Below are 14,371 nucleotides of genomic sequence, written 5' to 3' on the forward strand. Positions count from 1 at the left end.
GCGCTGTACAGTGAATATTTTAACATTCACATCAGCCCCTGACCCAGTGGAGTTTACAATCTATATTCCCTACCACATGTACAGGCACACACAGACATTTTATGGTTAATTTGTTGGGAGCCAATTAATCTACCAGTATATTTTTTGGATTGTGGGAGGAAACTGAAGAACTTGGAAGAAACCCACGCAAGCACGGGGAGAATATACAAACTCTGCACAGTTAGAGCGATGATGGGAATCTAACCCATGACCTCAGCGATGTGAGGCAGGAATGCTAACCATTATACAATTTGTGCTGACCACTAGGGCCTCAATCCAGCCCCCTAAGTACCACCTGCCAGTAATCTGTTCCACCCCATTCCCCCCCACTTTAAGCCCTGGTTATTAGTGACACAACAATACACTTTTGTGATTATTCAGCGTGAGCCAGGTTTGTTACATTGAGGTTTTTTTTATGAGTTTCTGGATTGCACTTGTCTTACCTCAAATTGTAAGGAGAACTTGTAGTCAGAATCTTTTGCCATGTCCATAATGTAAGAATCGAAGTCATCTAACTGTACTGGACTTCAAAAGAACAAAAAGCATTTATACATTACAAGGGAGAGAACTGCATAATACATTATTTATACATGATGTTGCTAATGAATAATTTCTGTCTCTATGCTCATTTACTATTACCAACAAGGCACTAAAATATGTATAAAATTAGATTTTATTCAGGGGCCAAAAAATACACAGTGACTAATTAACAGCGCTGTACACAATGTCTAGAGCAGCATTCAGCACTGTACATAATGTCTAGAGCAGCATTTAGCACTGTACACAATGTCTAGAGCAGCATGCAGTACTGTACACAATGTCTAGAGCAACATTCAGCATTGTACACATTGTCTAGAGCAGCATTCAGCACTGTTCACAATGTCTAGAGCGGCATTCAGCACTGTACACAATGTCTAGAGCAGCATTCAGCACTGTACACAATGTCTAGAGCAGCATGCAGTACTGTACACAATGTCTAGAGCAGCATTCAGCACTGTACACAATGTCTAGACTAGCATTCAGCACTGTACACAATGTCTAGACTAGCATTCAGCACTGTACACAATGTCTAGACTAGCATTCAGCACTGTACACAATGTCTAGAGCAGCATGCAGTACTGTACACAATGTCTAGAGCAGCATTCAGCACTGTACACAATGTCTAGAGCAGCATTCAGCACTGTACATAATGTCTAGAGCAGCATTCAGCACTGTACACAATGTCTAGAGCAGCATGCAGTACTGTACACAATGTCTAGAGCAGCATGCAGTACTGTACACAATGTCTAGAGCAGCATGCAGTACTGTACACAATGTCTAGAGCAGCATTCAGCACTGTACACAATGTCTAGAGTAGCATGCAGCACTGTACACAATGTCTAGAGTAGCATTCAGCACTGTACACAATGTCTAGAGTAGCATTCAGCACTGTACACAATGTCTAGAGTAGCATTCAGCACTGTACACAATGTCTAGAGCAGCATTCAGCACTGTACACAATGTCTAGAGCAGCATTCAGCACTGTACACAATGTCTAGAGCAGCATTCAGCACTGTACATAATGTCTAGAGCAGCATTCAGCACTGTACACAATGTCTAGAGTAGCATGCAGCACTGTACACAATGTCTAGAGCAGCATTCAGCACTGTACACAATGTCTAGAGCAGCATGCAGCACTGTACACAATGTCTAGAGCAGCATTCAGCACTGTACACAATGTCTAGAGCAGCATTCAGCACTGTACACAATGTCTAGAGCAGCATTCAGCACTGTACACAATGTCTAGAGCAGCATGCAGCACTGTACATAATGTCTAGAGTAGCATTCAGCACTGTACATAATGTCTAGAGCAGCATTCAGCACTGTACACAATGTCTAGAGCAGCATTCAGCACTGTACACAATGTCTAGAGCAGCATGCAGCACTGTACACAATGTCTAGAGTAGCATGCAGCACTGTACACAATGTCTAGAGCAGCATTCAGCACTGTACACAATGTCTAGAGCAGCATTCAGCACTGTACACAATGTCTAGAGTAGCATGCAGCACTGCACACAATGTCTAGAGTAGCATTCAGCACTGTACACAATGTCTAGAGCAGCATTCAGCACTGCACACAATGTCTAGAGTAGCATTCAGCACTGTACACAATGTCTAGAGCAGCATTCAGCACTGTACACAATGTCTAGAGCAGCATTCAGCACTTTACACAATGTCTAGAATAGCATTCAGCACTGTACACAATGTCTAGAGTAGCATTCAGCACTGCACACAATGTCTAGAGCAGCATTCAGCACTGTACACAATGTCTAGAGCAGCATGCAGCACTGTACACAATGTCTAGAGTAGCATGCAGCACTGTACACAATGTCTAGAGCAGCATTCAGCACTGTACACAATGTCTAGAGCAGCATTCAGCACTGTACACAATGTCTAGAGCAGCATTCAGCACTTTACACAATGTCTAGAGCAGCATTCAGCACTGTACACAATGTCTAGAGTAGCATTCAGCACTGTACACAATGTCTAGAGCAGCATTCAGCACTGTATACAATGTCTAGAGCAGCATTCAGCACTGTACACAATGTCTAGAGCAGCATTCAGCACTGTACATAATGTCTAGAGTAGCATGCAGTACTGTACACAATGTCTAGAGCAGCATTCAGCACTGTACACAATGTCTAGAGCAGCATTCAGCACTGTACACAATGTCTAGAGTAGCATGCAGTACTGTACACAATGTCTAGAGCAGCATTCAGATGAAATGGCCTCCGCTCTGAACTCCCGGGTAGATCTGAAGTGAGATGCTGGTCTGTAACGCTGTGCTCCATACTGCATATATCTATAAAGCGCACAGCCACGCTCAGTGATCTTAGTACATCATGGCAGTAATGCGTTGTATGTTCCCACTGCAGCTAATTCCGGAGCAATATATTGTAAGTAAAAAAGAACAAATATGTGACCAAGTCCACCCGAAGTCTCCAAAGCATTTCCATCCTCTTGGGGTCTTTATCAATGCACAGGAGGAGGTGGTCACCTTTGAAGTCCTCAGAAATCCCATATGCTGGTACCTACCTCAGTATTCACACTGCACATTCTGGGGCGATTTTAAAGTAATGGCACCCAAAACACAAATGACAATATAGTCATATAATTCAATGAGAGTTACACCAACAGTTTTGAGTTCATGAATCCAGCACCTTACGGGTTGGGCTGGAGTCACTTCTGTGCCCTCCACATATTACATCACTGTAACGGACCAGGTCGCTGAGGGAACAGTTATGTTGTTGCTTGAAGTGAGACCATGATTAATCATTCCATTTCTTATGTTCCAGAAATGTTCCTCCATTCTTTGTTGGTAACACATGAAGTGAAGGTTTCGGTCTTGTTGCCTTCTTTATCGGAAACAGGGCCAAAAGGTGTCTTATTTGGCCACGTTTCTGTCAAAAGAGGGTGGATCTGCGGCCATTCTGCCAATCCACCTGCTTTCTGAAAAAAATCAGCCAGCATTGAATAGGTCGGAACCCCTTCTGACCTAACTCAGTCGGAAACTGCCCTCAATAATTGAATATTATCTGGATAATAAATTCTATCCAATATTTACATTTGTACTTCATTTATTTATAAATAGTTCTGCTTTAAGAGTTTTGTTAAATAGTTGTTAATTCTATATAAATGTATGTGTAGGACATGTGATTTTAGTGAATTGTACTCTAATGTTAAGTTGTACGAAGCTGTGTCACAAATGTAGTCCGACAAAGAAGCACAAGCGAAGAAGCGGTTTATAAAGTGTGTATGTTCAATTGGACGCATTTCAACACCAGCTGTACAACACAAACAACTGTACAAGTGTGTACAGTGAGTCTCCAAAACACTGCCATCTGCTGCAGAGAGATAAACTACATATCTTTCTCACACATGCACAAACACAGAAGGTAGCAGATTAGCTTTCGAAGCTTTTGCTTCGAGAAAACTTTTTAGTATATGTAATTAAGATGGAATAGTGCCGGGCAAGGCTACATAGAATATGACGGCAGTTAAGGATCACTTGGCTCATCTAGTCTGTCCCTTTACGGTTTATTCAGAAATGTAAGAGTCCCAAGTTTCACATCAAAATAAGTTAAATTAAATATAAGCCACCTTTAAAAACATATGTGAGTTTTAGTTTTAGTACTGATGGCTGTGACTTCATATAAGAGATGTCTGGCACTGTCATATATACAGTAATCACCAAAAGACAAACGCCTAGATAGCACTGAGAACCCAACAAGTACAGGAGGGGGCCCCACAAACAGAGAGTTCAGAACTGCACAGATCATGAAACTGAGGGTGAAACGGGAACATACTTGGTCAACTTCCGTTTCTTGAATCCATTTTTGTTCCTAGAAGAAATAAATAAATATTTTAGGACATTAATAAAGCGGATTAGAAATGCCTATTGCAGGATTTAGGGTTCAGATTACTATTGTCACCTCTAATTAGATCATAGGCTTGTAAAATGCTATTAATTTATAAAATGCCACTAGGAGGTGCCACTAGGAGGTGGCGTAGGAGGTGCCACTAGGAGGTGCCACTAGGAGGTGGCGTAGGAGTTTAGGGGTAATTGGGACATGTCTGAATAGTTTTCATTTTTCCTTCCTATATTAAGTTGAAGCTAATTTGTCACATCATAGTGATAGGAAGAATTTGTGTTTATATTTAGATTATGTATTTGGATTCTACTAGTAATACATGGCTTGTACCTCCACGTGAGAGAAACATGAGTCATGAGATTCATAGGCCCAGGATATGCAAAATAACATGAATGTAACGTCACAAGGCTTCATTACGATTGGACTAAAATGAGCTCTTGCTGGATCGTTACATAAAGCGTTATGTGTAATTATTCTGCCTTTTTATTACCATGACAGTATTTCTCACAATTAGAAATATCTGTTATGTTCTTGGCAATATTAAAAACACCCCATGAGATACACCTACAAAAATCTAATTACACAAAATAAAAGATCAATTTCAATTACATAAACATTAAACTATGGTATCTTCTATTCCTGTGGCATCTGTGTGATACCAGGAATTACCACAGGGAGGAGCTAGGGAGAGGCAAGGCTGGACACATTGTGCCTTTCCGAGTGAATCAGAATAACCCCCAATCACTCTCTAATGGACAAAACCATGCGCACTGCAGGTGGGGCTGAGAGAGTTAGATTTGGGTGAGTTTTTTTGTTTCTGTGCAGGGTAAATTCTGGCTGATTTATTTTTACACTGCAATATAGATATCAGTTTGAAGTACACCCCCACCCAAATCTAACTCTCTCTGTACATGTTACATCAGCCCCACCTGCAGTGCACATGGTTTTGTCCATTAGAGAGCGATTGTGACTTTCCGAGTGAATCAGAATAACCCCCATTGTCAGGCTGCTCTGGTGACCCAGGGGACAAGCACTGATCCAAGGAACTCACATTTCTTCTGTAAGTGCTGATACAGAACATCAGTCACCAGACACTCAAATGTTCTAGAGTCTAGACAAATGTGTCTTCAAACTGCGGCCCTCCAGATGTTGTGAAACTACATGTCCCAGCATGCACTGACAGTTTTGGCATGCTCTTAAAGGAAAAAATGTGGCAATGCATGTTGGAACATGTAGTTTCACAACATCTGGAGGGACACAGTTTGAAGACCCATGACTTATGTATAACATTTGTTACAAATTGTGAAGAAAACACCTGTCGCGTAACGTATAATGAAACATTCGGATTTGTGTGTGATTGGAGGGCAGAATGCTCCGTGGGGTCTCCGGAATAGTCAGTGACTGACCTAACTGGGCATTGTTGCTCCAGACAAACACTGCTACCTCTCTGGTAAAAGATTCGGGTAACACTATGAGAAAAAAAAAATAGAAATTCTCTTCAGGGTGATTGAGTGGAACCTGCTAGAATGCAAAATGATTTCAGTTTAATGACAAACTATCCAGGGATGATCATTGCATTTCCCAATATAACACAGTAGAAGTGTGCGGCAAGCAACGGCAGGAAGTGCAACATTTTCTTTTATTATTTAACTTTGTTCTCACAGGAATCGAAAGGAAAACGTTCAAACGCCATCTGAAGATAGCAAGGCTCCTTGTGGTCATACTCCATAAAATGTAGTATTTTAAATGCGTGGCAAACTACGCCCCCTATAGCGGGAGGAGATCGATCTCCTGTGTTACCTGCATAATGCCTCGAGTCCTCATTTCTACAGAAGTAGCGGCAAATTGTAATTGTAACTTCTTTTTGCAGAAATGATGAACAGACCAAGTGTGTGTCCAGGGGAGGCCGGGCTGCACAACTCTGCTTTGGGGCAAAAGTTCACGTTTATTCTCCGCAGCTGGCATGGGCAACAGTCAGCTTCCTTGCACAAGCCTAGGCCAGGGCACTCTTACTCTACACTACGCACAGAGTAGTGCCCAGTAACTCTATTCAGCCCCATTTCTGTTGGCGTTCTATCACTGGCAGCTATCTCACAGGATCAGTGGAAGAACTATAGGGAGTGCAGGGGTGCAGCTGCTATGGGGCCCAGCACCTTGAAGGGGGCCCAAGGTAATCCCACTGTGTGGTCTACATTTCATGTTTTTATCTGTAATCACTGCTGTGTTAGGTTTGGGGACCCGGCAGTTTACTTACTCGGAGGGATGGACAGAGGCCAAGTCGCTTCTTGGGCAGTTTGGCCTGTCTGTCTCCTATACCCACTCCCGACAATGCCCCCTCCTGTCCGTCTGACTATGTCCCCTTTCATCTGTCCATCTATGCCCCCTTCCATCCATCCCCCAAGGCCCCCTCCTGTCTGTCTCCTATACCCACTCCTGACAATGCCCCCTCCTGTCCGTCCGTCTATGCCCCCTCTCATCTGTCCATCTATGCCCCCCTCCATCCATCCCCCAAGGCCCCCTCCTGTCTGTCTCCTATACCCACTCCTGACAATGCCCCCTCCTGTCCGTCCGTCTATGCCTCCCTCCATCCATCCCCCAAGGCCCCTTCCTGTCTGTCTCCTATACCCACTCCCGACAATGCCCCCTCCTGTCCGTCCGTCTATGCCCGCTCTCCTCTGTCCATCTATGCCCCCTTCCATCCATCCCCCAAGGTCCCCTCCTGTCTGCCTCCTATACACACTCCTGACAATGCCCCCTCCTGTCCGTCCGTCTATGCCCCCTCTCATCTGTCCATCTATGCCCCCCTCCATCCATCCCCCAATGCCCCCTCCTGTCTGTCTCCTATACCCACTCCCGACAATGCCCCCTCCTGTCCGTCCGTCTATGCCCCCTCTCATTTGTCCATCTATGCCCCCTTCCATCCATCCCCCAAGGCCCCCTCCTGTCTGTCTCCTATACCCACTACCGACAATGCCCTCTCCTGTCCATCCGTTTATGCCCCCTCTCATCTGTCCATCTATGCCCCCCTCCATCCATCCCCCAATGACCCCTCCTGTCTGTCTCTTATACCCATTCCCGATAATGCCCCCTCCTGTCCGTCCGTCTATGCCCCCTCTCCTCTGTCCATCTATGCCCCCTTCCATCCATCCCCCAAGGCCCCCTCCTGTCTGTCTCCTATACCCACTCCCGACAATGCCCCCTCCTGTCCGTCTGTCTATGCCCCCTCTCATCTGTCCATCTATGCCCCCCTCCATCCACCCCTCAAGGACCCCTCCTGTCTGTCTCCTATACCCACTCCCGACAATGCCCTCTCCTGTCCATCCGTTTATGCCCCCTCTCATCTGTCCATCTATGCCCCCTTCCATCCATCCTCCAATGCCCCCTCCTGTCTGTCTCTTATACCCATTCCCGACAATGCCCCCTCCTGTCCGTCCGTCCGTCTATGCCCCCTCTCCTCTGTCCATCTATGCCCCCTTCCAACCATCCCCCAAGGCCCCCTCCTGTCTGTCTCCTATACCCACTCCCGACAATGCCCCCTCCTGTCCGTCCATCTATGCCCCCTCTCCTCTGTCCATCTATGCCCCCTTCAATCCATCCCCCAAGGCCCCCTCCTGTCTGTCTCCTATACCCACTCCCGACAATGCCCCCTCCTGTCCGTCTGTCTATGCCCCCTCTCATCTGTCTATATATCTCAGTTTGATGTCCCCTCAGGTCCCAATCGCATCAGTCCTGAGCTGGTGGTCAGAAATGCTGGCCATCCGACCACCCGACCTGGAACCTCACTCCCTGTGCGGCAGAGGGGCGGGCAGCAGCGTCCCCCTCCGCCCAGGAAAATGCAGCTACAAGCACCCATCTGCCTCTGCTCGGACGTCCCCCCCCTGCCCGCAACTACGAGCTGCCTGCCCCTCACATCAAGTGCCAGATCGCATGTGAGCTTCCCGGGCAGCTGCCGGACAAAGTGGTTTGACTTGTCCTTAGGACACATCGCACCAGTGTATGGGATCCTTTACATTTATCTACGTTGAAACTAAGTTTCCATTTTGCTGCATACCATTGAGAACATTTCCCACCAGAAGATGTCTCCACCCATAAAGCCTCAATGTCATTGCCAATACCCTAATTTGTCATATCATGTTATGTATGGGTTTAATGCCAGCTTAACGTAAATTCATCCCAATAAAATAATACCAGTTAATTCATAAAATGTATTACTAAAAATAAATCTATAATAACATCTTCAACATATTATTCATAAACATGTAATGTTCTAATATTATTGTTCTTATATTATATACATTTATAAGTCCAAAGTACACTCACAAGCGGTTAATCATCTCTCTATTTACTGTATGTCCAAATGTTGATACATCGGGCAGCTTAGCGTACCCCATAGAAATCTATGGGGGAGGTGGCTGGCGGCAGTGCAGGAGGGATCTCAGCAGGGATTGGAGATTCCTGCTGCGGTCCCTTCTGATACATTACAAACATAGAATTTGACGGTAGATAAGAACCACTTGGCCCATCTAGTCTGCCCCTTTTATAAACATGTTACCTCAAACCATATTTGATCCTTATTTTTTTGTAAGGATATCAATATGCTTATCCCAAGCATGTTTAAATTGTACTACTGTATTTGCCTCTACCACCTCTGATGGGAGGATATTCCACTTATCTACTACTCTTTCTGTGTCCTCGTGTTCTATTACTTATTTTCCTTTGAAGAAAATTTCCCTCCTGTACTATGTTGAAACCCTTGATATATGTGAAAGTTTCTATCATGTCCCCCCTTTCCCTTCTCTGCTCTAAACTATACATATTAAGATCTTTTAGTCTTTCCTGGTACGTTTTGTGATGTAGGCCATGCACCATTTTAGTTGCCCTTCTTTGTACAGTCTCTAATGTATTTATATCCTTCTGGAGATATGGTCTCCAGAACTGAACACAATACTCTAGGTGAGGTCGTACCAATGACCTATACAGTGGCATTATTACTTCTTTCTTTCTACTGCTGATACCTCTCCCCAGTGCTATTTTTGTAGGAAAACAGGTTCAGGAACTGTGGGCGGGGCAGAAAGTGGGCAGTGATGTGGGAGGAGCTACAAAAGGGGCGGGGCGTTACATAAAAAAATGTAATTCCTCCCAACAGTGGCATGGTATACATATGCCGCACACCGTGATGCCCATTATACATATGCCACACACCGTGATGCCCATTATACATATGCCACACACCGTGATGCCCATTATACATATGCCACACAGTGATGCCCATTATACATATGCCACACACAGTGATGCCCATTATACATATGCCACACACAGTGATGCCCATTATACATATGCCACACAGTGATGCCCATTATACATATGCCACACACAGTGATGCCCATTATACATATGCCACACAGAGATGCCCGTTATACATATGCCACACACAGAGATGCCCATTATGTATATGGCCGACACCTAGATGCCCATTATGCATATGGCCCACACCGAGATGCCCATTATGCATATGGCCCACACCGAGATGCCCATTAAACATATACCACACACAGAGATGCCCATTATACATATGCCACACACAGAGATGCCCATTATGTATATGGCCCACACCGAGATGCCCATTATGCATATGGCCCACACCGAGATGCCCATTATGCATATGGCCCACACCGAGATGCCCATTAAACATATGCCGCACAAAGAGATGCCTGTTATACATATGGCCCACACAGAGATGCCCATTACACATTTGACACATAAGTGCCACTTACCTACATGCTCAATGCCAGGGGCTTCATGCTCAATGCCAAGGGGGACAGAACTCACCCCCGCATATTGGGTACCGCTGCAGTTATCACTGGTCCGGTGCCTCCCTGCTCCTCTGTTCCTGTGCCGAGCAGATGACTGCACTGCCCACAGTCAGTCGGTCTATAGCTTTTAGGTGCTGTTGGGCAAGTGGCTGCCCCGGCTCAGTCTCTAAGTCCGGGATGTTGTGAGTCCCCGGAGAGGGTGCCGGCGTCCCCGGATCACGAGCAGTCTCCGTTCCGGTGCCTGGGCTGCGGCAGCTAAGCTAGGCCCCGGCTTCAAGGGAGTGGGTAGGCCGCAACCCGCAGAGGAACAGAAGGTCCTTCCCAGCTCCGCGGCACCTACCCCTCCTGCGGCGGCAGGTGAGAGAGGGGCCTACAGCATCCATGATGTTATGTTGGGCTTTAGAGCTGGGGCTGTGCTGCTCTCCCGCTCCCCTGCCTGCTGTGTCCGGACTCCAGGAGAGAGACGTGCTGCTATGTAAAATTCATATCTCCCGCTGGACCGCTAGCCAATTGGCGCTCACGGTCCAGCAGCCACCAGTTTATTGGCTGCTGGACCGCAAGCGCCCATTGGCTAGCGGTCCAGCGTGAGACGTTAATGTTACATAGCAGCACGTCTCACTCCTGGAGTCCGTACACAGCGAGTGGGCTGGCGGTACACTTTACAGGTGCTGGGCGGCCTGGAGCAGGTTCCAGAAGGCCGTTCCTGATGACGTAATTTTCAATTTAAACTTCAGGAACGGCGTTCTGGACTGTTCCGGCTCAAAAATAGCCCTGCCCCTACTCATTCTTAAGGAAGAGAGGGTCCATCAACAGGGTGGTCAGGTCTGATGAGTAGGGCCAGTCCTGTCTGTCACCACAGATCTAAGGGCCGAGAGCGCAGAGTGCAACGTCAGGGGGACTCTTATGGGAGCTGCTGCTTAGTAGAGAGGGTAGGCAGGTACCAGACTGTGGGATAGCTTATCTCCAGTCACAGGGAACCTGTCCAGAGTGTTGCAGAAAAGGGGGGGTCTATAGCATTTAGATAATCCCAGGGGTCAAGGATGGTCTGGGGTCTGCACTCCCAGCAGAAGTGCTGGAAAATGTGGGTGAGAGTCCCCCATCGCTGCATTGTGCCTGAGACACACAGAGGGACAGAGCCGGCCCTAGCCTAAATTACGCCCTAGGCAAGATTTCGACTGTTGCCCCCTAGTACCGCCACTAGTTCCGTCTCTGACCCTGCTCCCCTTTCCCAGCACCATCAACTCTCATCATAGCAGTCATCATTTTGGTGCTCCTACCCGCAACATTTTAAATAGAAACAGCGCACCCATTCGGTGCGCAGCCCAAACAGGGGTGTGTTCTTGCTGGAAAGGGGCATGGCCACCCAATAGTACCCCCAATTCAAATTATGCCACACAGTAGTGCAACTTTATTCACATTATATCATGCGATGGTGTCCCTTATTCATGTTACATCACACAGTAGTACCACTTTACCTTATATACATTACTCCTCATATTATTCACATTATACCCTTAGAAAAAATCCTGAGAAAATATTGTATTTTAAGCACCTACATGGCCACACTGCAGCCCAGCACAAAGCAGTGTGTGCTGGGCAGAGGAGAAGAGCTGCAGCTGCTGCTGTCACTTTAGGGGACGAGGCCCGGGGCCCCCACTGTGCCCTTTCTTCAGACTTTGGCCTGAGTAATTTGTACCCCCTACCCCTTTCTCTCTGCACCCCTGATAATACCACACAGTAATGCCCCTTACACATGACACACATTATTAATGTCCTTATAACCATAATGCCCCTTACACAGTATGCCAACCTTTATTAATGCCCTTCATACATTTAATGACACACATAACGCCCCTTACACATATGTCACACATTATTAATGCCCTTATACACATGACACACATTATGCCCCTTACACATGTCACACATTATTAATGCATTTATACATGACACACATAATGCCCCTTACACGTATGCCAAACACTATTGCACAACCAACCCACCCGCAGACAGGACTCGCACAGCCACTAACACTGTGACCTCTGCTTGGATACAGATGTTTCCTCATACATCTTGCCTCAATAGGCCATGCAGCTCCTGGCCAGTTCTGCTAACGTTGGATGCCTTTTTTGCTGAAAATTTGTCTTATTTGCATTGTTATGACCAGCACACACAAGGAGCTTCTGATGATTAAAATGCGGCATACTGTACCTATATTCTGTGTGCGACTGTGGCTGTACCTGCATACGGAATGCTATGTTACAGTGATTTCCATTGATACACTATTTCATATGCAGATACAGCCTCACTCACACACAGAATATAGGCATGCTGCATATCATTTTAATCAGCAGAAGCTGATGATGCCCCTAGGAATTCCAAATGCCCTAGGCAATTGCCTAGTTGGCCTATGCCTAAGGCCGGCTCTGCAGAGGGATGCAGGTGAAGTGGGCATGACAGGAAGGATTCACAGCTATGCGCAACGCACCTGAGGACCAGAGCCTGCGTGGCTGGGAGATCTGCAGGCAGAATATAGGTCAGTCTGGAGGGGAGGACAACAGCAGTAGATTCCGGGACAGTCTGTATGTTAACCGGCGGGGCAGGATGACGGGGTCGCCGTGGATCGGGTCCTGGCACACGTCCAGCTGGTGGGGAGGTGGCTTCACTGAAGGTGGAGGTCACAACCCACAGGGTTGGACTACTGTCTCCCAGGGGCATAATGGAGATCTGTCTTGTCTGCTTCCTAGCCAGGCCACGCCCCTGTACAGCGCACGTATCAAGATGCACGCCAGGCATCTACTTGCCTGTCTGCCTGCAGAGTTCGCAGGCAGCCGATACAGACCCTGCTAGAGGTTCCGGAACGCCGTTCCTGATGACGTAATTTTTCATCTGAACTTCAGGAACGGCGTTCCGGACCGTTCCGGCAGAAAAATAGCCCTGCCTCTCCCTATGCAACCAAGCATCGGACTTGCCTTCTTCATTGCTTTGTTACATTGCCTACCTGCCTTTAAGTCCCCTGAAATAGTGACACCTACTGTAGATCCCTCTCTTCCTCAGTAGTTTCCATTATAGTGCCATTTATACTATATATATATATAGTCTTTGGATTTTTGCAACCCAAGTGCATGATTTAGCATTTTTTTGGCATTAAACTGTAGTTGCCATGCTCTTGACCATTCCTCTAATCTACCTAGATCATCAATAATTTGTTTTACCCCTCCTGGTGTGTCTACCCTGTTGCATACCTTGCAAAAGGGCAAATTTTTCCCTCATTCAGAGATACTTAATATTTGCGGTTAATGGGTGTTTTCGGGGATTTAGCCACAAATAAAGAATGATAAATGGGCCCCTTAATCTTTTTTGAGCAGGATCTGGACCAAAAGCACAGCGCATAGAGTGCTGTAGCCTTACTTGCGAGACCACAATGGCTACTGTACCAAAGGCCTGTCAGCTTATTCACCCGATGCAGCTGACCTGACTGTGTGAACTGCTTTGTGAGTGTCTCCTCCACAAATAAAAAAAAAAAGGTCCTTTAAGCATTACACTTATAAGCATTACACTTACTGAAAACTCTATACACTGTGACAAGCTCCACTGCGCTTCACGTAGCAATACAATTGCCAAAGTTAGGATAGATGAGCATGGCTACATTACCCAGTAACCTGCCTATAGCACAAGCACGAAGCCTCATGCAGAGATACTAATCATATAAAGCAGGGAGCGCTCTTACCACCCCATGCTCGTACTGGTCAGTGTGACCTCTATATATCAACCACTGGCTGCATATACCTTTGCTGTAACCCACCAAGGAAAAGAAAGAGACCCTGAATATAGGCACACTCAGGTCCAGCAATGTGGGGGGCTCAAAGGGGAGCTGACCCAAAGCCAGCTCATCAACTTGCCCCCCCCCCCCCCCCCCCCGTAGATGCTGGTTCTGCCAACACTCAGCTCCCCAGACACCCCGCCGCTCAGATGCCCAGCCTCTCCATATCTCAGATGTCTCTATCTGCACCACTACTACCATCCTCCCTCTCTGCTCCGTACCACTACTCCCTACCTACTCTGCACCACTACTGATGGGGATGGATATCAGTGTGTGGGGCC

The 14,371-nt window shown here is 46.6% G+C and overlaps 1 protein-coding gene across 8 annotated transcripts in view; it reads right to left on the minus strand.

Annotated features, from left to right (window-relative positions):
- PTPRO (protein tyrosine phosphatase receptor type O) overlaps positions 1–14,371 on the minus strand; it is a 463,930-nt gene that overhangs the window by 144,384 nt on the left and 305,175 nt on the right. For 4 of the 8 annotated variants that reach the window (XR_014473285.1, XM_083180720.1, XM_083180719.1 and 1 more), the window contains exons 18-20: positions 5,858–5,920; positions 4,386–4,421; positions 483–564 (exon numbers count right to left, since the gene is read on the minus strand). Coding sequence is in view for 7 of the 8 variants with exons in the window: in XM_083180720.1 (XP_083036846.1) it covers positions 483–564; positions 4,386–4,421; positions 5,858–5,920 (181 nt within the window). In the remaining variant the exon portion in view is untranslated. The remainder of the gene's footprint in view (positions 1–482; positions 565–4,385; positions 4,422–5,857; positions 5,921–14,371) is intronic. The other 4 variants (XM_083180724.1, XM_083180722.1, XM_083180725.1 and 1 more) reach the window with 1 other exon arrangement.

The sequence above is a fragment of the Crinia signifera genome, chromosome 4 (genome assembly GCF_055691185.1).
Source record: "Crinia signifera chromosome 4, ASM5569118v1, whole genome shotgun sequence".
Classification (NCBI taxonomy): Eukaryota; Metazoa; Chordata; class Amphibia; order Anura; family Myobatrachidae; genus Crinia; species Crinia signifera.